The 24841-nt window shown below is 37.8% G+C and overlaps 1 protein-coding gene across 8 annotated transcripts in view; it reads left to right on the forward strand.

Annotated features, from left to right (window-relative positions):
• The window catches only part of kif1b (kinesin family member 1B), a 72298-nt gene that overhangs the window by 15344 nt on the left and 32113 nt on the right, over window positions 1–24841 (forward strand). For 2 of the 8 annotated variants that reach the window (XM_082144858.1, XM_082144863.1), the window contains exons 3-22: window positions 5266–5342; window positions 5525–5704; window positions 5927–5992; window positions 6569–6747; window positions 10851–10962; window positions 11639–11716; window positions 12000–12065; window positions 12179–12196; window positions 12398–12473; window positions 13163–13241; window positions 13390–13532; window positions 13964–14005; window positions 17046–17257; window positions 20223–20302; window positions 20578–20653; window positions 21751–21830; window positions 22483–22589; window positions 22809–22892; window positions 23301–23481; window positions 24103–24175. In XM_082144858.1, coding sequence (XP_082000984.1) covers window positions 5266–5342; window positions 5525–5704; window positions 5927–5992; window positions 6569–6747; window positions 10851–10962; window positions 11639–11716; window positions 12000–12065; window positions 12179–12196; window positions 12398–12473; window positions 13163–13241; window positions 13390–13532; window positions 13964–14005; window positions 17046–17257; window positions 20223–20302; window positions 20578–20653; window positions 21751–21830; window positions 22483–22589; window positions 22809–22892; window positions 23301–23481; window positions 24103–24175 — 2009 coding nt within the window. Of the gene's footprint in view, window positions 1–5265; window positions 5343–5524; window positions 5705–5926; window positions 5993–6568; window positions 6748–10850; window positions 10963–11638; window positions 11717–11999; window positions 12073–12178; window positions 12197–12397; window positions 12474–13162; window positions 13242–13389; window positions 13533–13963; window positions 14006–17045; window positions 17258–20222; window positions 20303–20577; window positions 20654–21750; window positions 21831–22482; window positions 22590–22808; window positions 22893–23300; window positions 23482–24102; window positions 24176–24841 lie in introns of those variants that run through there. The other 6 variants (XM_082144862.1, XM_082144865.1, XM_082144860.1 and 3 more) reach the window with 5 other exon arrangements.

A 24841-nucleotide genomic window follows, 5' to 3' on the forward strand; every position in this document is an offset into this window, starting at 1 on the left:
GTAATGGTGAAAAGAGAAGAGTGACAAACTTCTCAAGGGTTTGTGGGCACAGCCTGTGTGGTTCAAGCTGCTGAACACCTTTGGCATTTGCTAGTTTCATGATGATTTGTGGTTGCTTTTGATCTTCAGCACCTGTGAGAAGAAAGTGGAGCCTGTGTGTTGCTCTCTACTGCCTCAACAGGCAGATGGGTGTTCAGTCCATAGATCATTCCAGATGGGAACACACTCTGTCCAGTTTAAGCTTTCCTCTTAAGGATACAGCAGTGTACAGTAGATCTGTGTTCGCAGATGCCATTCTGGGTGTAAATCTTGGCAGGGGGATATTTGTTTTGCTATCGTTATGTTGGTCTTGGGTATTTTCTGTTGTGTCTTGGGTATTTTCTGTTGTGTCTTGGGTATTTTCTGTTGTGCACTGTACAACAAAAATTGGCTTATTGTAAAAACCTGGCAATGGATTTTAAATCCAATGGTTAATCAATAGTACAGAAACTTTTTCTGGAACCAAAAGTTTTTTGTAAGCAGCTAAAATGTACTTTCCTCTGCAAACTTAAGGTACTCCTGAGGATATATTTCAGATGTTTAATGCCTGTTTTTTTGTTTGTCTTATAATAATGCCTTTAAAACCACTGCAGGCTGTTAGCAGTGGATATTGATTTGCCTCTGGACTAAAGAGCAAAGTCTCATGGGGTCCGGAGCAGGAGACACATATTCCACCGCATTAGACCGGGCATGCCTGCGATTCTCAGGTCATCTCACACTATCTGAAATAAGCTCAGGTTTATCATCACAGTCTGAAAGTTGATGCGCTTTGAGCAGACAGATGGGTTTTTCATTCTTTCCTCTAAGCTTTTCCTGTGCACATGCAGGTCAGCTGGTGTAGTCTGCTAACTCATTTAAAATCCCTCCTGCTTGAGTTTCCTACAGTGATGAAAGCCATTAGCCTTCTTCGTGCATCTGTACCCTGGCGTCCTAGCAGGAAGACCAACATGTGTGTGTGTGTTTTTGTGTCATTGCTGTGCCAACCTAATTCACCCCTGAGTTGGTTTGTCAATTGGCTGCAGAAAGTGAGCATTTGCATAATTGTTTCTCTCTGGAATATCTTGCCGAACAAGTGTTGTATTTGTGTGTGCAAGTGAGTTAAACGTCCAATCAGACTTCGTTTTTGATGATCACATGACATTAAGCTGGTCTCAGCTGAAGAGGACTGGGGATTGGGGTCAGGACATTGTTTAGGAGGAGTGAATAGCACGTTTAGTTTTGTATTTGCATAATGACCGGCTCTCCGTTGGCTGATGGTTTGTGGTCTGCTCAAGCGTTTTATCTAAACATAATTGTGTGAGTTGAGAGGCTGTTTTGAGAGGTTATTCACTCAGTTCAGCCACCTCAGTAGCAATTAGCCTCATGTTAGCTTCAAACTGTCATTCACAGACAGCTTTGAGGAGATGGCTAGCTAGCTACACTACCCTTGGCCATTGAATGCTGTTCATTTTCATATGCGAACAAAAAATGGGCTATTTTGGGTTAAAAATAATGATAACTTTTAAGGTAGTATGGTACACCCTATTCAACAGTAGGATACATTTTGAATATAGTATACTGAATCTCTAATACAAACAAGAAGATTGTCAGCTGCTTTCAGTAATGTAATAAAATGTTCACTCTGACATCTCTATCCCAGGGCACACTTACAGGGAGGTTATTCCCACAGCGAAGTGTTTCTCCCTTTTAGATAATTATTTTATTTTATAGTATTTTTTTAATCAAATATTTAGTCAATGATCATGTTTTTCTCCAGTTGACTTTAAAACTTAAACATACACATTTTAAATATGGCCGAATAAACCAGAAGTTGCGACCGACTTTACTTTTACAGATTGAAACAGAATATTAAATAGAGGGCTGTTTTTTCCAAGTCATCAGTGGTGGAATGCCAATGCCATGTATTCTTTTTAGTCCATTTTACTCTTACTATACTACTATACTATTAGTTAGGATTAGTTATTGTGTAAATAAAGAACATTTGCATGTATATAGCATAGACTATGTATACATAGTGGAAACTATGTATTTATTTTTAAACGGCTTGCTCAGTTCACTGTTCATATGTATTGAATCTTCTCAGGCGTAATGTGTGGCTTAATGTCTAATTTACAAATCCTAATGCTTTCATTTGAAGCTTTTTACATGTTCAGCCAGATTTAAGGGATTTTCAAACATGAATATGTGAATTTTTAACAGTCTAATGGCATTACAATTGTCACTTAATTTGGGTTTGATATTTCAAGCTTGAAAATTGAAAACAGCACACGTCTTTGAGGGGGATGTATAAAATTAAATTGTATAACGCAGATGATGATTCTGTATCCCACTGATCAGTGTGGTGGTCGTCATGGTAACAGGCCTTAACTTTTGCTATGGCTTGCGTGAGCAGTTTTGACGTAGGAGACATGAATGGCAAGAGATAATTTGAACTCTTTGTGTTTTCATTTCCCAGTTAAATTTTAGGGACTTTATATATAACAGGAAGTGCTTATATAGGCTTTGAAAGTAAAATCCTTTCTCATTTACGCTTTCAATTGAAAATATCAGAATGAATATGTCTCACAAAACATAGTAGAGGCTCTAGAATGATACAAACAGGTGTGAGTGACCCACACATGTGCGGATGTGAGCAAGGCCAGGCTTGCCGGTTTTCCATCTGTCTTTCGGCCCCTGTGCTGATCTTCCCATCTCATCAGTGTTCTGATATGATGGGTGAAAAGCACAGTGCATGATGGGAGAGGCATTTATAGTCCCTCTGTGTGTTTTGTTCCAGGAAAGAGGCGCAGAAAGACTGTGGTAATGTAAATCCCTGTGTGTCCACTGCTCCAGTTTCCAGTTGGCCTTAGGTCAGAAGTGTAATCACTCTTTATTTAGCCTCTCTTTCTTCTGAATGACACAGGCCTGTCCTCGACACTTTGACCATGCGAGGATGCAGGGCACGAGAAAAGGAGCAACCTGGGAACGTATCAGTTATCTTTCCGAAGAGGCACACAACTAACCAGCTTTCTGAGAAGGATGCCTTCATGAAAACTCTTGAGACCAGGATGGTCCTGTGGATTTGTCCTCCCCTTTTACTAGTAAAGCTAGATAATAAAGCTAAAATTAAAATTGATTTTGCTTTTTGACAATATTTCATATACCAAGATTTATATATTTTTTCTAAAATGGATTTTTCTCGAAAGAGTTTTGTTGAAGCTGATTGTGGGCAGCACTTCGACACGCAGCATGGTTGCGTTTGAATTAAATTCAAATAGTTTATTGCAAGAAATATAATATGTCAAAAGTGTTCGTATCACTGAGTGCTGAGGAAGCCGAGATGGTCTGATTGAAGTGGCTTTGGAAGAAACCTCCGGAGCTGAAATTCAGCTATGTTAACTGCCGTTTCGTTTCCAACACACGCTGTAAGTGGTAGACCAATCACAACAGATGGGCCATCTGACCAATCAGAGCAGAGGAAGCTCTCAGAAAGGAGGAGTTTAGAGAGCGGGCACTTTAATCAAATGTACCACCTACTCTGGCAGTATGTGATTTCGGACACAGCTAAGGAATGACACGTAATTATGGTGATTTTTCAGATACTCACCAGCAAAATCATTACAGATAGTGCTGTATATTGAATATTCATTTTACACTTTCTAGTCTAGTTTTCAACTGATATCTTGCAGAGAGAAGAGGCTCAGTACTCAGCCCTCCCCTCTCATTTCCACTGAATAATAGATGAAGACTGTGAGATTAGCCAGTGTCCCATAGGTGCTGCTGGTGATTTACTCATTGCAGGGGGCTCAAACGTCCTCATCTGCAGAGAACCTTGTGCTTAATTAGACCATTGACTATTTATGTATAATCCGCACCTCTTTCCCTTCTCTCTTCTATCCATGCGCACTTTGAAGTGGAAAAAAACATCACATTTCTCTATTTCTGGGCTGATCCGTCACTTTTGTTACAGCGGGAGCAGGAAAGGTTGTTGTAATGTTGTTGTTGGGATTGTTGCTATGACAGCAGCATATGCATCCCATTCGTCAGTCACTCTTTTTTTTTTCCGCCCACCTAGCCAACTGACCTCGCCACCCTGCGCTCTGCTGGTGGAATGTGTTTGTCTGGATCGAATCAAGGCTTGAACTCGCTCGGGGGGCCATGCCGGGTTCTTCGAGTCAGTCGAGGGGACTGCAGCAGCTGGCTCTCTGATACCTATAAATATCCTACAGTAGATTCCTGTGGCCCTGCAGACTTTTGAGCTGCTCACTCCCAGGCTTAGCGTTCTGATGGTGTGGAGTTGTTGAGATGAGGGTCTGGCTGAATATTTGGGACACGCCAAATACCAAACGAGCCTGTAGATTCCTGTTTATTAAGACTGCAAGAATATGTAGCAACCTGCTGTGAGCGAATGGATAGTATGTGAGATATCTGTCAAAGAAAACAGGAAAAGTTTAATTGTATTTCAACTGTGAGAAATGAGAAGAATTGTGGGTAGTCACATGCAACAGGTGGACCTGCTGATTCCACACAAAGACATTTTTGAGTCATCAGTTTTTTTTACACAGGCCCCACTGGATTGAATGTGTCCTCTCTCAATTGTTGAAAACAAAAATACCTCTCAAACACATGGTTCACAGTGGTTGTGGAGTAGTGTGTATGTATATATATATATATATATATATATGACTTTATTTTCAGGTTTCATTTTAATTTTGGTTCAGTTTTAGTAATACAACTTATTTAATTTAGTTGTATGGCAATATTTCAAAATTTTGTTTAATTTAAAAAAATTTTTTTTATGTAATATTTATATATTTTTATAATTTATATTTTTATCAATTTATTTGAATACATTATTTTTATTTAATGGTCTGTTATTGTGCAGTCTTTTACAGTTGTTTTAACTGTAGTCTGTTATTTGTCCATAGCAGATTTTAATGTTTACAGTTCACAGGCTGTTTTCTGTGAATTTAGTACACATTTTTATATTCAGTCAATAAATTTCTATAATGCAACATTTTTATTTTAATGAGTTATATATTTATTTAAATTTTTACATTACAAATGATATCATCGCCATAATTATTAAAATAAATGAAAAGTATATCAGACAGCCATCTTGTCACCTTTCACTCTAGATATTGGTGTCATTATTGGGTATTGAAACAACCCATATTGGTCAACCACTAGGTGTTTTGTGTGAAAAACTTAATACTGATATATACTGAATTTCCCTGTCTTTTCCAGCTATTTTGAACCCCAAGAACCCAAAGGAAGCACCCAAATCTTTCAGCTTCGACTACTCGTACTGGTCTCACACCTCGGTAAGTCTAATTTTCTCTCTCTTTCTCCTTCTGTCCTTTTCCTGCTCTTTTTGCTTTTTCTGCTGAGCTGGCTCAGTGGACAATAAAATGTGCATGTGGTCAGATTTACAGCTGTAATTAATCATCCTCCAAAAAAGTCTGTATTAATGTCTTTTGTTCCCTTTTCTGCATTTCTGTGTTAGCCGGACGACCCCAGCTTTGCGTCACAGAACCTTGTGTACAATGACATCGGAAAAGAGATGTTGCAGCATGCTTTTGAGGGATATAACGTCTGCATTTTCGCCTACGGCCAGACCGGAGCTGGCAAGTCCTACACCATGATGGGAAAGCAAGAGGAAGGACAGGAAGGCATTATTCCTCTGGTACGTATGTAATATCACAGCATATGTATCACCTTAATGGATCCAGAGTAAAAGACATGCTTAAGAGCTCAGCAGCAACTGAGATGTTTCTTATCTCAAAGCAGACATTGCCAGAAGACATTAGGGCATTAGCTCTCCGTCTAGCACGTCCAGCAGTTATTTGTGCTCTGTATCGATCGCTCTCTCTTTCCTCCCTAATGTGCTCTTTTGTCCCCCTCCCAGCTCTGTGAAGATCTCTTTGAGAAAATCAATGACAATAACAATGAGGAGATCTCGTACTCGGTGGAGGTGAGCAGCAGACACACCATGACTCCTTAGTCCATTCCTGGGACTCACTTCACATGCTCTCCTTAATCTGTTGAAATGCTTTTTTTGCTGTGTTACCTAAAAGCATTAAGCTCAATAGCTAAGCTCAATTCAGTAACTAAGAGTAAAACATGTTCAGCTACAAACAAATTGGCAGTGGTATTAAATATGCTGTAAAATATTTGCTCTGACGCTTTTTAATTTTGGAATGATTCATAATTGTTTCCCAAATATATACTGAAGACAATTGAATCCGTTCGGATCTGAAATGGATTGTGGTTCTGGGTTTGGTGGATATGCATGCATATACAGTATAACATTATAAATGTCTTTACTGTCACATATGATCCTGTCCTTGCTGAATAAAAGTATTGATTTCGTTAAATTACATTACTGACCTTAATCTATTGTATGATAGAGTATCTTGTGAGTTTTTAGGTTTTATGGATTTTTTTTAAGGCAATGTGTGGCATTTTACAGAGTAGATTAATACAGAAATATATATGTTCTTTTATCTCAGGTTATATATTCTATCTAATTGTTATATGCTCATTGTAGGTGGCTTATATGGAGATATACTGTGAGCGAGTGAGGGACCTGCTAAACCCCAAGAACAAAGGAAACCTACGTGTCCGGGAACATCCTCTACTTGGGCCTTATGTGGAAGACCTCTCGAAACTGGCCGTGACCTCTTATACAGACATAGCTGACCTCATGGATGCTGGTAACAAAGCTAGGTGAGAGAAAAATCCGGTAACACTTTATTTTACAGTGTCCTTGTTACATATGTTATATGTACTTACCATAGTATTAACTGTAAACTAGGCATAATTACATGCAACTAACCCTCAACCAAATCCTAATCCTACCCTAACCCTATAGTAAGTACATGTAGTTGCTTAATATTACTCAGTACTTAAATATAAAATTACATTGTAACAACGACACCTTAAAATAAAGTGTAACCAAAAATCCTATATGGTGTTAACTCATATAAATCACGATTTTATGTTGACAATGTAGAACATTTCAAATCAGGTACTTAAAAGGTTATTTTTCATTTTGGATGATTTGAATGATAGAGGTTGGACTTTTTGTCCAGGGGGAAATGGGAAAACTGTTGTTGTAATGTTTCCTCCAGTGATACTCTGACTGACAGTCATGTGTAAAATGTGACTCTTGGGAAGGAGTAACACGCTTCTAATCCTCCCATGCTGATTACCAAGGTTTATTTGTGGATAATGTGACATGTAAAGCCTGTTTCTCATGAGAGCATCCCCACCCTGTGCCATATTCGGCACATTAGATGTGATGATATCTTATTCCTGCACTTACTAGCACTTTCCAGGATTATGCTCTCACACTCTGGTGATAAAGCATACAGAGCTGTACATGAACTTCCACCTTCTTCAATCCAAAGATAAAGAGATAAAGAGACAAAGCCTTGTCTATAATACAATGCGGATTATGGGTTGAACGACTTCAGATTTTCTGATATCAAGTATCAACATTTATGTGATTAAAGTTGAGATGACGTCGACTAATCGCTGATGATGTCATTAATGAACAGATGCAGGTTGCCTTGTGCATAGCTATGGCATATGACACAGCGCTGCCCACAAGGCTATTGCTCCTCCTACATAACAGCTTTTTATTGCTGTTGTTATATTTCTCACAGATTTGTGCTTGTTCTAAATCAGATACAGATAAAGTTGCACAGTCAAGATTACATATGAATGCATGATTGAGAGAGAGATTGCATGGAATTCATTCTACCTGGCAGCGTTTCTCTACTAATAGTGAAGCTGTGGGTTTTAGTTACTAAGAAATAAATGCTAGAAGTTAGACCTTTTCAGATTCTACGTTATTTTATTGATAAATCAAAGAACAGTGTTGGCAATACATTTCTGTGCTACTGAATGATTCTGTGCGCACATCTGTGCAGGATGTGTGAGCTACTGCCTGTATGTGTGTGCGTTACAATGTATCAGTGCATTAGTTTACAACGGCTGTTTAAAACGTGCATTCACCCGATCAATTTTGAGCATCCAGATGGTATAAACATATCTTGTGGAGCGCTTTCGGAGTATGCATTTCAGGGATGGAAATTAACTTTTTTGTCCACCGGCCACTGTGGCTAGTGGATTTCAAAATCTACCAGCCACTCAATGTTTTTACCAGCCACTTTCTTGTTTTTAACCGACAATGTGTAACTGCATGTGAAAATTAATACTACAAGATCTACAATATTTAAGCAGTTTATTTAATCTCAAGTCTCAATGAAATGCTGACATTTTCTCTTTCTTTCTTATACACACCAATGTATAAATGTTTAGTTTTAAATTTTTAAAAAAGCTGGTTATGTCTCTGTTGATGTTTCTGCGCAAGTTCAGCAGACAGCGGTTCGGGTTTGTTCCGATCAGAGCTTGTGAGTGGAGAGCGAATGGCCTGAGCCTGGCTCGAAAATATGTGGAATAAGGGCTGCCTCCGACTTAAACATTTTTTTTCTAGTCGACTAGTAGTTGTTAATTTAAGCCATTCGTGGACAAATCACCCCTGTATATTATTTTAATTATGCTACTTAAATAGGCTATATAGCCTACACAGGATAATGAGCGTTTACGTAATATAGCCGCACTCAAGCGCACGACCGCACGCTTAAAGCTTGCCACAAAGAACCGGTTAAAGTAATGATTATGAATGTATCTAAAATAGCAAGGAGACATTTAATTATTTATTAATAAACTGTTGTTTTCTGTGTCGCTGCAAAGATGAAGTTGACGATGCGGACTCGCCATGAACGCCAGAGAGAAATGCACTTTTCATATGGATATACATATTTCACATTTCACAATCAGAGAGTAGCCTATTTATTTTGGTTTTGAATATTTTCGTTTAAAAGTAGACATTTCAAGCTTTCTGTAATATATAGCCTATATTTCTCAAATCTGTGTGGCACAAGCTGAGTTTCGGCGCCCTTCAGTTCACGTGCAATGCAAGTGATCGTGTCGGCGCCTTATTACATTGTCTGCTATATATTTTCTTTTTATTTATTATTAATACGGGCAATTGGTTGATAAAACATTGATCAAAATTAAGATACAATTTATACAAAACGAAAATCTTTTAAAAAGAGTCTTTCTACAAAACAAAACTCAATGAAGTGGTCAAAATCATGTCTTACATGTCATGTCTCCAGGCATATTTGCGCATCTCATGATGTATCATATCCTTCTCGGCGACCAGCGCCGTTGCTGGGAGGGCGCCAGCGCCTCTGCCTCGCGAGTGGATGATAGCCCTGAAGACGCCTAGCAATGGTATACCTTTAGTGGTAGTATACCTTTAGTTAATTATACCTCAAGAGTCTTCGTAGCGCACTAAGAGACAACGCCAGGTATGATGCGTAATGGAGATTACAAAGCGCTCTTCTTCTTTGGTCAGAACCATGGAGAGCGATCGCGGATCGGGCCGTCCTATGCACCGACACTTTTTACAACGCAACAAAATATTTAAAGAGCATCAAGCTATTAAAATCTATATTATACGCACAGATAATATAACAGTATATTAGTCCGTAATTTTTATTAGGTTAAAAAGTGATTGAATAACGTTTTTAATTTAAGGCCCACCCACAATTGGTCTGGCCCATCCAAAACTGGAATCCTGGCGCCGTGCCTGACACACACAATCTTCTGAAGCGTGTTGACTACATACCGAGCAGAACTTGTCTCGTCGTATACTAACCAATCGCGGGACTCCCCATTGTCTGCTTTTCTCCATCGTTCTTTAAAAAAAACTCTTTGTCCACTGGCTCCTCCTGAGATGTTTTCTCTGCAGAACTCTTAACGCCTGCAATGTAACGCCACATTTTTTTGAAGGTGTGCCTCCTCTAAAAGTGTCCGCCGTCCTTGTGAAATAGTATGCTATTTTTACCCGCCACGGTGGCCGGTAGGTGAAGCGAGTTTACCCGCCACAACACAAAATCCCCCGCATTTGGCTGGTGGCGGGTGCTAATTTCCATCCCTGATGCATTTATTTGACATTTTAACTGTTGGAAACGGAGCGTAAAGTGGACTTCAAAGATTTCTTATCCTGGTGCGCCCTCTATAGGCCATGATCAGCGAATAGTCGACGTCAAGCTTAAAACGTCATGGCAGAAAATTTGTCAACAAGTCTGTGCAACCCCTAATGTGGATAGTACCATATTAATGTACTATATTTCAATTATACTTTTAAAGTGGAAGGGACAATGGAAGATAGCCTTTTAACTTTTATAATGATTTTTATTGTATTGTTGTGTAGTGCATATTTTGTTTGTTTTCTTTAAGATCAGGGTTCAAATTGTTTATTTAAAACAGGTTATTATTGTATTTTTGTAATAAATGTAAAATAATAATACATTGCTAAATAATAATTAAATAATAAAAAAATGAATTGAGGGATCCAATTAAAAAAATAATTATTCTTTATTATTTGTTATACTTTACTTTTATTAATTAAATAAAAAAAAATTCCCACAAAATTACTTTGAGTTCAGGGTTTACTCTAGTTTTGATGTGAAATGCAGCTTGACACAGATGTTAAAAATAAGGTAAAGAAATGTACAATTCGATAGACCATCACCTCAAATACTTAAATTCACCTGGGAAAAGTCAGTTACTAATAAATTGATTGGGAAAATACCATAACATTATTTAATATCCATTAATACACATTTCTGATGTAGCTTTACTATTTGTTTCACTTAAATATTCATGTATATTTATTTGATACTTCTATTTATATGCATATTTAGTATGTGATCCCTTACGGCACTAATTTTGACCCTCTGTGTCCTCAGAACTGTTGCCGCCACAAACATGAACGAGACGAGCAGCCGGTCTCACGCTGTCTTCACTATCGTTTTCACCCAGAGGAAGTACGACAGCGAGACAGACCTGTCCACAGAGAAGGTTGGATACTTTACACCCATTCACAGCCATTATGACATGTCACAGAGCTCAGAATAGTCCTGCAACACAAAGTCAGCAAATCCTGAACCAAGCAGAAAGGAAAACTAAGAGAAAGAGACCCGTCCCACTCGTCCTGTATGTGGGGCTCATTGTGTAATTGCTGCAGACACAAAGACAGCTCTATGAGGTTCATGGACACAATAGCTATTGTACAGAGCTACTACATTAGATTCACTACACAGGTCTCACCCCTGCCCTCACTCTAATATTGCTCATCCAGTTTGGCAGTGGCACCACTGGCCCAAACTCAAGCACGACAAAATGAAGAGATGACCCAAGCATTCATTAGCACAATTAGTTTTGCATGCATGCACCAATGTTTTTACTACAGTACCCTAACACGACTGGATGATTAAACTGTTAGCAATATTTAATGGAACACATGATTTACAAATGCTTTCTGATTCAGTTTGATTTGAATCATTAGATTGATTCATTTGGACGTTTCCATATCAGAAATATGTATATAATTCTATTCCTAATAGACAAAAATCTTTGGACAGCATGAAAAAATAGACTCCCACATACATAGTATGCCAGACTGAAGAAATTTCCTTTGTGTTTTATTTTAGTGTGTGTTGATCAGTCTGAAAGTATCTGTTTTGTCTTGTTTCAGGTCAGCAAAATCAGCCTGGTGGATCTGGCAGGAAGTGAGCGTGCTGACTCAACAGGGGCCAAAGGAACCAGACTGAAGGTACAGACTAATTTTACAGCCTCTATAGAGTTCCACCACCACCTGCCATATGAAAAATGACTGTGCTCTCCTCCACACTCCTCAAATATTCCAGGAATGTAACATGTGTTACTGAACACAAAACACTTATGCATCAGCTATTTTTATTATTTTAATCAACAAAGGCTTAGGTCACAGTGCATTTAAGGTCTTGTTTGTTTTAAGAGCAATGTATTAAATTTGATTTAATCATAGTTTATTATTATTATTATTATTAATAAAATACCTGTTTGTGCTTTCTTAGGAGGGAGCAAACATCAATAAATCTCTAACTACACTAGGAAAGGTTATTTCGGCCCTGGCTGAGGTGGTGAGTAGTATTCATACATTCTTGTCTCTCTCTCTGCCTGTTTGCCTGCCTGTTTTCAGTACTGTAACTCTGTTTGCTGTGTATCTCTCTCCTGGCAATGCTTCCCTTCTCAGGATAACTGTACCAGCAAGGTAATCTTTCCCTGTGGTCACTAACCACTGAACCCTTTCTATCTAAACCTATCCACCTTTATCCATGTAACCTTTTGTCTTAATAGTTTCCTGTCTTGATGTCTCATACATCAAGTAATTTCCTAAAGCCCTTTATTATTATAGCAGTTACTGTATATATGGGCTACATTCCAACATGTTTTACTGGCTGTTTTGAAACAGAGCAAGAAAAAAAAGAAGACAGACTTCATTCCTTACCGAGACTCAGTGCTGACTTGGCTGCTAAGAGAGAATTTAGGTACGTACTGGGGATTTCACTCCGGAGGAATCTTTTCATATTTCCTATAACTAATGGCAGAAGTACCCACTTTTTGGCATGTTCGCGCCACAGGAAACTGGGAAATATGTAGTTCTAGGAAGGCCCTTTGTGGGGACTCCTATTTCAGAGTAGGCTCTAACCCAGCACTATAGTAACTACCAGGGATGTAAGTGTACATTGATTGGCCGAACGCATGCGTAACACTGGTAACAGGCATTAAAAAAAAGAAAAAAGAAAAGTATTTATTTAATTTGTTTTTTTTTTGTTTCGTTTTTTATTCCACTAAATATTGTTATCTATATTCAACAGATTGAACTAAAGTTTTCTCATAAGATGCCATGTTGCCAACCAATAGCTATCAAATAAAACCCTTTCAACTCGAGGTGTTTTGCTGTTACGTTGTATTAAAATTATTGCAGCGATTTTAACCCACTCTATAGAGTTTCTCTCCAAGGTCAAATGTAACGCAGTGTTATAACCATTTTGAAATCTAACTAATTAATAATTTAACAGAAAAAGAAAACGCTTACTATTTACAATCACATCTTTTCTTATGCTCTTTTTTTTTTTTAAATAGTCTGTGGAACTCGTTAGCCCATCTTAGCTCAAAGTCAAAATTGCATTACTTAATGTTTCTATTTGTTTGCATAATTGTGCTCATTTACCAGGAGGGAACTCAAGGACTGCTATGGTGGCCGCCCTGAGCCCTGCTGACATTAACTATGATGAAACTCTCAGCACACTCCGGTAAGAATTCCCTCCTACTTACCATCAAACAATGTGACTTCCACCTTTAGATCCTGATTGTGATAAGAGGGCTTTCTTGCTCTAGATAAAAACACTCTTGTGATATCAATGGCTGTTTGGATCATTGTCTTTGTTTGCTCATTCAAAGATATGCGGACAGAGCCAAGCAAATCAAGTGCAACGCCGTCATCAATGAGGACCCCAACGCGAAACTGGTGCGGGAGCTTAAGGACGAGGTGACACGACTGAAGGACCTGCTCCGTGCTCAGGGCCTCGGGGACATCCTGGACAGTAAGTCGAGGCACAGCGCACCCCAATGGCCACTGACATACATGCCCAATTGCCAGATAAATGGGAGGTCACTTACTGTGCTCACAAGTGGCAAATTCTTTAGCTCTGATCTAATGCCGCAGTCTTGACAAGCTTGCATTGTCTTCTTGTTCCTTCTATGTCTTCATTTAACCATTCATCAACATGCGATGGAGATTAGCATTAGTATGGACATATGATGGTTAGAAACAGACAATACTGTTTTCCAACACAACATGTCCAGTTTAACCACACAAAACATGCCAATTATGTAAAGTCAAGTGTTTCCCTCTCATGTTTGTCTCCACAATATTTTGTCTTGTCAAATCTAACTGCCTCCGTCAGTCATTCCTCTACTAGTCCTCTCAACTCTGACTTCTCAACCTTCTCCTGTTCTTCCTGCTTCCCTTCAGTCGAGCCAATGGGGGATGATTGCCTCGGAAGTGGAATCAAATGTGTGTATACACGTGACTGGGCCACATCCTTTCGCTCTCCCCTCTCGCTACTAATAGCTTATTCATCGCTTCTGGAATACAATTTTTCCGGCTTTGCATGCCTCAGTTTTTTTTTACCACAAGGAATCCCAGACAAACGAGATAAATATGGGATGGATGGGTTAACGTGCCGCTAGCAGGCTTTATGCTTGCTCTCAGCCTAATTTGATAGACTCTCTGGCATGATGCAGTCTTAATGGCAGGCTTTCCTCCAAATAAGCCCAAACCCCACCCACAGCACGATATATCTGATAGACTGCATCTGGAAGCACTTAAAGGGATCGTTCACCCCAAAATGAACATTTTGTTATCATTAAATCTCCATTTTCTTTTGTGAAACACAAGAATGTCCTAGATTTCGTTTCCATATAAGGAAAGATGAATTATACTTATTTATGCTAATTATAATATCAAAAGGCAGCATAACGAATCATAAAGTTTAGGCGTATAGCTAAATTTGCCAATGAAATAAGACAAAATACAGCTTTAAAGTCAATAGCTTTGTGTGATAAACAGATTAATGGTTATTCTCGATTAAAGGAAGACTGTAAGTGAATGATGAGTTACTTTTTTGGACTTCCTTAAAAAATCTATTGTATGGCATTCTGCTTAACGTTAAAGCTGAAAATCATACGGTTTTGAATAATACGGGTGAATAAATGAGAAGATACAGAATTTATTTTTGGGTGAAATATCTCTTTATTGTCAATCCTTTAATCTAATCTTTGGTTTTCATTGGAATCGTGTCCTTTTTTTTTGTCTTTTGTTTTTTCCCTAGTGAGGTTTTATTGTGATTTAACTTTTCATTGCAGGTCACGATATTGACGATGTTAGAATACTACTAAGTTCACAAACTGAAGCAATGATGTATCAGAGAAAAGGTGCATGTTTGATCATTTTACATTTGCAGAATAGCAGTTGCAGTGGTAGTGTAAGAATACCATAGCATTATGTAGCCTCAGTACTCCCGTATCGCTTTAGTTCAAGTGCGTCTGTGCCCTCTCCCATCCCTGTTCTCTGTATCCTCTTACGCAAGCTCTGCATACCTTTTAAAAAGCTGCAGAACCGAATCAGAGCTCAGGTGGCTATTTGCTTTTCTATCTGTCTGGGAGTTCTTGATATACGCAGAGAGATGAACGCACACTGTGCTTTCTACCTCTACAACCATATGGTGCTGGGAAAGTGACTGAATTTTAACTTGACTGAAATGCTTGCCGTGGTCCGTGTGCTAGCGGCCTCAATCGCATCATCTGAACGCATGAACGGTAATGTAATGCAGTGCTGCTACTCCGCCATGTTGGCCTAGTTGCTTCAGGAGAGTCTTTTCAGATAAATGAAGTGGGGAAAAAATCCAATAGCGTGAATATACAGCAGAAAGCTCGACTGAACTGCGGTAAAGCTCCCTGGGAGAGGTTTTTAAAATGCACACTCCCCTCCCAGTCACAGTAGATGTACCAAAATTTTGTTTTGAAGAGCTTTGTGGCTGCCAAACATTGACAGCATCATGACTTTAAGAATGATGTGCCGTGTGGAAATTTGTATAGCTTGTATAGCTGCATGTTATGATAAAGCTCTTCTACCACCCCAAGCCCCCCCTCCTCTCCTGGTTTGTGACCTTTATGCAAGCCCCCACCCCACCCCATAACTCTTCTCTCCTATCTGAGAAGTGTCAGTTTTCACCCAGGTCAAAATCAAGTCAAATTTTAAAAAAGAGAGAGAGATTTATCACATTAAATGTGCTTGTAAGATTGGCTGCACTGTTCTAAAGTCACATGTTGTTGTTGTTGTTTTTTTTCTATTATACATATATATTGCATGTTAATCCTCAAAGAAAGTCATATTAACATTAATCATATTAACACTTACAATAAGTGCATACACTACAAAAAAAATTAAGAAATAAATATAAAAAATTGTCATAATTTGTTCACCCTCAAGTTGTTCCAAACCTGTATTTATTTTCCATACCATAGTCAGTGGGGCCCATCAACTGTTTGGGAACAACTTGAGGGTGAGTAAATGATGACGGAATTTTAACTAGTTTTTATAATCAGCACCTTATAAAACTTTATTATTATGAAATCTTTATTCATATTTAAATTATTGTTTAAATGTAGTATTATTATTATTATTATTATCATTATTGTTAAAAATGTATTATCGAAATTATTGTCTCATTGTAAATTTATAATTTAAATTTAAGTTGTTTTAACTTAAGAAGCAACATTTTATAAAATATGAATATCCTCACATTAAAATATTATATACTGAAATTTGTGATTTTTAGTTTATACTTAAAAATGGAAAAATATTATATACTGAATTAATATTCTTAAAACAGGACAAATTTACCTTAGCAAAATTATTATGGAGACTTATTTCCCAAGAATGTATCTTGAATTGAAAATCAGCCTGAAACTGCATCACAGTTTTCTCTGTAATCTGATGCTTTTCGAATTAAATATAATAAAAGTATATAAAAGAAAATGTATAAAAGGAAATCATGAATAATGAATGTTGAATTGAAGTGTATTTTGTCTTGTTCCATTGTGTTTTAATGTGTTTCATTTCTTTTAAAGCTAAATTTAGTGAGGTTTGCGCTTAAAACAAGTGGGGGGGGAAATTGCCAATGGAACAAGACAAAAAACAGTTAAATTCAAGATACATTCTCTAAAACAGGTTTTAATATCTTGTTTTAAGGACGTGATTGCTGGACAGGAAGACTCTGATTATGAATTGGATTTTTAAAGTATTGGGTATAAAAAATGTGTTAACTTACTATTGAACAACCTGAGGTGAAAACTGTGCATCTGACTGGCGTGTTTGTTGTAATCCTTTGATGTGAACTGTGTGTCTCACATTGGTCTTTCCTCCTCTTTGTCCTTTTTCTTCCTTTCTTTGTCTGTCTGTCTGTCTGTCTCTTGTACTCTCTCGTACATTTCTGTCTCCACCACTTTTGCTTCTTCCTCTTTACGTCGTCTGTCTCTCCTCTGTGGCTCAGACCTGAAAGATATACACAACAATAAGCATAGATACTTGCTTGCCTCAGAGAACCAACGGCCTGGCCATTTCTCCACAGCGCCTATGGGCTGCCTGACAGCCTCTCCATCCTCAGGCTCTCTGTGCAGCCAGGCAGGGTTGCAGTCCGTTTCAAGCATCCAGGAGCGCATCATGTCCACGCCGGGCGGAGAAGAGGCCATCGAGAGGCTGAAGGTACACAGACAAGCATTTTCGAAACAAAAGAAGGGTCAAGGGCTTAAGTTATAACCATTTCCTGGCGTCAAAGAGGTTTCCTCTTAAATTAATCAAAACTAATTAGGTAACAATGTGTAATAGGATAATGGGGGGTGCTTCAGGCACCTGGTGACCTTTTATATTCAAAATGCTCTACTCATGATGATTCTCATACATATGTATACTCTACTCTGGATCACCATGGTAACCTGAGAGGTATTTCAAGGACTTCATCTGTGTTGTCCTGCTTTCATTCTGACAGATTGTGTCTTAATGAATGATATCTGACATGCCAGCTGTCTGTAAACAGCTATGACATGTGGGTTGTTTCAGTTGCATACCGGCAAAAACAAAACGGGACAATCTTACGCACCGAAACTTTCAGTAGCAGTGTTCAGCCTTATATGTTCTTTGTATTGACCCTTGTTCACAAAGCTGTCTGATTTAAAATGATTCACACAGACATAAATCAGTTTAGGTGTAAGGGGTCACATTCCCTTCAAATATAAAACTAATCCACTGTGTCTTTAGCGGCTCTGATGTCGGGAGTACATGAAGACTTATGTTCACTCTTACATCCAACAACAAAACACCTGAGTTGCTTACGAGACATTCTTGTCGCTACAGCTGCTCCGGCCTGGGGAAAATGGCGGACAGTGTACAACTCGCTCAGGGCAGAAACTATGCTAATACGGAAGAGTCCGTCAGCAGTCGTGGGTGGGGCCTGTACTAAGTGACGTCACTTTGCCCAGATTCTGCGAACAGAATTCGCTTGTTCTAAGACACTAATTATGATTTATAATGTTTTTTTAAGGAGTGGGTGGATTTTTTTTATCATTATAGGGTGGTTGTGAACACACACTGCCGACACACATTTATGTTCAAACACCATGTAAAAGTGAATTTTGCGTAATATGTCCCCTTTCAAATTTTATTTAAAAAGTTAAATATTAAAATAAATATTAAATATATATAAAAAAGATGAGATGTAGATTAAGATTACATGTAAAACAAAACTACTTTATATTATTATTACTACTTTATATTATATTATATTAAATTATATTATTTGAGGGAGTGAAAAGATTGTCTTGTCATACTTTCCCACCCACAAGTGGTTTGAAACCATTCACTGAGACTCTGTGAATGTGCGAGACAGTAAGGGAGGAAAAGAGAGGGAAAGTATACGTGGCTACAGCTTCCAGGCAATAGTTTCCATGGTTACGGCAAGTGGCTCGCAATAGTGACGTCAACCTCCGACGCAGTTCGTCAGGAAATCAGACAGAAATAGACCTGTTCTTTTGTATTAGCCAAAAATATTGATCTATAATAAAAAGTGAGAGCATCCTTGCCCTCAATCATGAACATAATCAGATCGAAGTCAGTTTGGAGCTCATCACTTCATGATGTCTGGGATGTGCCCTGCATACAACCCAGTTCTTACTTGAAAATATACATTACCGGTCATAATTTGTTTTTTTTTAAGTCCTTGATAAAAATACAGTGAAAACAGTAATGTTGTGAAATATTAGAATGACTTCTGAAAATGATTTTTGAGACAATGACTGCTGAAAATGTAACTTTGTCATCACAGGAATACATTGTCATCACTTTTTTTATTCTAATATATTATATATTTCACAATATTACTGTTTTACTTAATTTCTGATCAAGTAAATGCAGCCTTGGTGAGACTTCTTTCAAAAAAAAAAAAGTCTTAATTATTCCAAACTTATGATATGTAGTGTATATGCAGATCTAATATAATGATAGTCCAATTATCCTAGTCCTCTATAGTGATCTTGGTTTCTTAGAAGCATCAGATCACAGGTTTGAAGAAGCCACAGTGTTGCTTTCTGAACAGATGGCAGGGGTGTTAACCCTTTAGGAAGGATCTAGGGGAGCTTCCTGTACCTCAGGCCAGATGGTTCTTGTCTTCCTTCCAGCCAAGGACAATAAGGGATAGACACAATAGAATAAAAATGTGTGTAGTTGGGCTTCCCGTATTTAGCTGTCTTTACTGCTCTTGACCCTTTGGACACAGACTTATTGCCTAGATTTTCCCTTTTAGCCATAGGACCCTGAAATTGATGGCCTTCCCACATCTTATCTCTGATTTAACATACAGCAAGATGTGCTCACGGTGCTGAATAGCAGAATAAGCTTTAAGCTTCTTAGTATCATGCACAGGTCAGACAGGTCATAATGGCAAATGTGTGGAAATGGTGACCTGGTGCTAATTATAGGTTATATATTAAATAATTATAGATGATATAAATTATATACATAGAAAGAAAAAAGAAAAAACGGTAACACTTTACAATAAGATCTCATTTGTTAATATTAGTTAATGCATTAACTAACATTAACAATTATCAATATATTTGTGCAGCATTTATTAACCTTTGTTAATGTTAGTTAATAATAATGTTCATGTTAGTTCAGAGTGCATTACCTAATGTTAATAGATACAACTTTAGATTTTAATAATGTTTTAGTATATGTTGAGATTAATATTAACTATGATTAATAAATAAAAGTATTATGCAATATTTAAATATAATAAAAACAAATGTTTCTTGAACACCAAATCAGTTTAGTATTAGAATGATTTCTGAAGGATCATGTGACACTAAAGACTGGAGTTGATTTGCTGCTGAAAATTCAGCTTTGACATCACAGAAATAAATTGATTTTTAAAATACATTAAAATAGAAAACATTTTTTTTTTTATTGTACTAATATTTCCAATATTACTATTTTACTGTATTTTTGATAATAAATGTAGCCTTGGTGATCCTAAAATACTTCTTTCAAATACATTAAAAAGATATTTTCATGCCAGCAATATTTAGCCATTTCAGACCCTGTATTTTACCTCCCAGCATAAACTTCCAAATGATCCTTTAAAATATGCCGACCTTCTTTGTCTGCTGTCCTGTAGGAGTCGGAGAAGATCATAGCCGAGCTGAATGAGACCTGGGAGGAGAAGCTGAGGAAGACTGAGGCCATCCGTATGGAGAGGTCAGTGAGGGCTTGGGTGCCATCTGGCTCCCTTCCTATTGTCCCTGTGCCCATACCCTTTAAGCCCGTGAGGAGTGTCTGCTATGTGCCTGCGTGCTCAGCTGGTGTGAGTCTGTACCAGACTCAAGTAGCTGTCAAATCGCACACTGACCTCAACACTAACATATGCATTCAAGTATTAACTATACATGTTCCAGATGTCTTTGTTGCTAACTAAAAAGGTTATAAAAATGTGTTGATTTGTAATGTCTGATGTTTTCCTGCCCTCCCCTCAGAGAGGCGCTGCTGGCAGAGATGGGAGTGGCCATACGGGAGGATGGGGGAACCCTGGGTGTCTTCTCTCCTAAAAAGGTACAACACATGAACTCCTTATCATTAATCACCATTACTGTCTGCACCAGTCAGCTCCTTCTCATGTCCTCATGTCTGGGCCTTTCTTTCTTCGTATTTCATCATCCTTCATTCTCCTTCCATTCTTTTTTTTCTTTTATCTTTTGTTTTGCTTGCCTCTTGCAATGGAATCCTATTAGTTTGGTCCTGATAGACCAACGTCACTGTCTATTGAAGACTTTAGTGTTTATTCTTCCAATCAGGTTTGTAGAATTCAAGTTTTTTTTATGTTAACTTTTCCCCCCATTTTATATCTGTGAAATCCCTACTGTAGTTCCTGTAGCAAGCCATAATTGTGGATCACTGAATAGTTTATATTTTCCCACATCACACTTAATTTTAGTGACCGTAGGAAATAGAAATGGATGTACATCCATCAGCATGCTGTAGTGTTTTCAAGAACGAATGACTCTCATGAGTCTAATCAAATCAGTTCTTTTCATAAATAGGACAAAAGGTTTTTGGTTTTCGGATTTGGTAGTCGAATACTTCAGAGCTGTTATTGATTTAAAGTTAGACCGGATGTTTTCACTTGCAAAAAGTACTTCTAGAAAGCACCGTTTACCACAATCTCATTGTCTTTTTAGTGTTCCTCCCTGAAACACATCAACACAGAACAGCCTGCCTCTAGAACAATGCCTCTGTCATTTTTTATTTGTCTACTTATTCATGTTTTCATTCAATTTCTCTCTTTTTCTCCCTCTATGACATCTCTCTGTCATTTTGGCTATCCAATAGCTTTTCGTTGAAAGGCCATGTGAACTCTATACTGACTTTAATGGGGTGTTTTCACCCCAAAAGGTTGGTTGTATAGCAGTAGATAATGTTGTGCAGTAGTTTTTAGTTATTTAGTTCATAGAGGCTAATGTAGTATATTATCAGCCTTTGGAGAAGCCAAATTGTATGACTTTCTGATTCATTATAATTATTGAGATGACATTTAATCTCATTATTTCAGTGTTTAATTGGCCTGTGAATGTAACTGTAGCTGTAGTGACATCAGGCACTCCTGTCTGTTTGACCTGTCTGCCATTCTCATTGACCCTGTTTCCCTACAGACCCCTCACCTAGTGAACCTGAATGAGGATCCTTTGATGTCAGAATGTCTGCTCTATTATATCAAAGATGGAATAACAAGGTATGAAATCACTTCCATAACTGTCAGAAGTTTCTTAGCTGTCTGGATGTTGCACTGAGGCATCTTATGATTGCTACATATCCAACCAGTCGAGGGTCCTACAAAGGACACAATGTTGTTTACTGCTTTGATGTTAGGATTTTCTCATGAGTTTGTGTACTTCTCCAGTTGTATAAACACACACACACACACACAGTATATATAAATAAGTGCTGTCAACGTTAATGCATGCGATACATTTTTTTCAGATCACCGCGTTAAAAATATTTAACGCAATTATCTCAACATCCGTTTTTTCCGTAATCCTTTGGCTAGCGTTACTCTATCTATCTATCCATCTATCTATCGATCTATCGATCTATCGATCTATCGATCTATCTATCGATCGGCAGGCTACTCAGTGACAAACAATATTTTACATTTATATAGAATAATTTTTTGAGAGGGAATCTCATTATTCCAAAATCCTGTACATTAAACATACAATGTTTTAATTGACTAGAAATGTGTCACATCGTGCAGCAGTTTCATGTTTACTGTGAGACTATTTGCTTGTCGCTAAAAACTTGTTGCATCGCATCTTGTTACAATGCTGTAATGTAGTGTTGGAGTATCCCTTTGGTAATTCAAATTAATGTCTTTGTTTTGACAGGGTGGGCCAGGCAGACGCAGAAAGAAGACAGGATATCGTTCTGAGCGGAGCGCACATCAAGGAGGAGCACTGTATCTTCCGCAGTGAGAGGAATGCCAACGGAAATGGTAAGTGTTCACTTACATCTTTAGATCCATTTATCTGTGTTCAATTCACATGCCAACAGTAAACACTTTTACATCGGACATGATCAGCTCAGTGCAAATTAACTTTTGTCAAAGATTATTTCCTCTCCTGTATATCTGAGTACTTTGTTTATTACGCTTTTACTCAATGAAAATCTGAAATTGCTGCTGGAGGTAGTGAATTGTCTTCTGTTCCTATAGTGATTGTCACTTTGGAGCCATGTGAGGGATCTGAAACATATGTGAACGGAAAATGTGTGAATTCTGCAGTCCAGCTGCGCTCAGGTGAGCCACTGACAGTTGCCTGCAGCCCTGCACAGTACAGCTCTTAAGCTCTGGTTTAATCTGATTGTTTGTAGTCATATGAAAACTAATGTGAAAATGTTTTTTAATTATTTGTGAATGTGCGAGTTTATTAGCCACTGTAAGTAAATAACTAGAATAATAACAAAATGCAGTGAAAACGTTGAAACTAGTGTGTTTATGATAATACATTAAAATAATCTGATAGCAAATACCAATTTGGAACATCAAGCAGCAGAACGAACTGTTTTTATGCTGCTCAAATAACTAGAAGTGGCTAACACCGAAAGCCTTGCACATTAAATTTGAAAAAAGTGGCTAATACATGCACAAAATTAGTTTATAGGCCATTATATTGTTTCAATGTGTACATACTTGCTCATTCCTCAGGTAACCGCATTATCATGGGAAAGAACCACGTTTTCCGGTTTAACCACCCTGAGCAGGCCCGCGCTGAGCGTGAGAAGACCCCAACAGCGGAGACCCCCGTAGAGCCAGTGGACTGGACCTTTGCCCAAAGAGAACTGCTGGAGAAACAGGGTATCGACATGAAGCAAGAGATGGAGAAGAGGTACGTAAGCAATAATAATCATGGGATGTTATTAAAGACAACTCCAAGTTGAGAATTAAGAATTATATTGGTTATATGAAATAATTTTGACTCAACCCTTCAGGCACTTACAATGAAAATACACAGACAAAAAGTTAGTAAGTAATAGCAAATACTAAACATTCATTCTAGTTTCTAGTTAACACATGTATGGAAACACATTTTGAATGTTTATTGCCTTACCATTGTACTTCCATTGTAAGTGCCTTACTGTAATATATATATATATATATATATATATATATATATATATATATATATATTAGATTAAAGATGAGTTGAAATAATTTGCTGTCGATTGAACTTGTATTCAAGCTCGCAAAATTCCTTTGAGGGAAGTGTGGATTCCAGCTTATGCATAGTTTAGGGTTGGATCTAGCCAACCAAAGCCGGGGCCACCCAGCAGCTACAGAAGACAAAATCTACATTTTGTGAAGTTTAAGCTCTTGGCATGGAATGTGAGCACATATGAATTGGATTATTGTAAGAAGGATTTTTAGGATTATGTTGCGGAAAGGAAATGCACTGAGCGTAAGAAAGAGCAGCTTTTTGATGCAGTGGTCTTGCACTGTATTATATCAGGCTTACAGAAATGGAGATCCTGTACAAAAAAGAGAAGGAGGAAGCGGACCAGCTACTTGAGCAACAGAGACTGGTAAGGCTGAATCTCTATGATAATTCTTGTTTCTTCTGTTGTTTATCAGAGAACCCTTACTTTCATTCCAATTAGACCTTTTATTTTCCTTCCAAATTTTGTCAGGAACTTTCTTTAGACTGTGGGGAAAGATGTGCTATTTGATGAACCGAGTAAAATGGGCCCCTACTTTTCTACTTGCTCTGCTGAAGTCCAAACAGCACTAATTCTGCACTCTTAGCTCTGACAACTTGAGACTTTTGTGTGGATGTGTGTGAGAGAGAAACACTTTTCCCAGTGCATGGCTGAACCTCTTTGCATGGTAACTGAATCCACTCTGTCTGGATTGAGATAGCAGATGGCCCATTGCTGATATGGACTGATTTACATATTCAGTTTGATACAGCAAGAATTTGTTATTCAAAAATTCACTTCTCTCTCATAGATTTGAGATGTAACTTTGCAAAACGTCATCAACAGAAGAATACCAATTTGGCTGTTAATTAGTATTTAGTATTTAAATTAGTAAAATTTTTATGAATTACATTGTTATATAAGGCATTGGTTTGCCATGCACCAGTTAAAGACCCCATGAAATCAAAGAGAAAATAAATGATTTGTCTAGAGTCCTTGCCATCATAGAGTTGACATCAAACTATGCTTTTCAAGCCTTTTCATGGGGTCTTT

This window comes from Leuciscus leuciscus, assembly GCF_965113295.1.
Source record: "Leuciscus leuciscus genome assembly, chromosome: 18".
Classification (NCBI taxonomy): domain Eukaryota; kingdom Metazoa; phylum Chordata; class Actinopteri; order Cypriniformes; family Leuciscidae; genus Leuciscus; species Leuciscus leuciscus.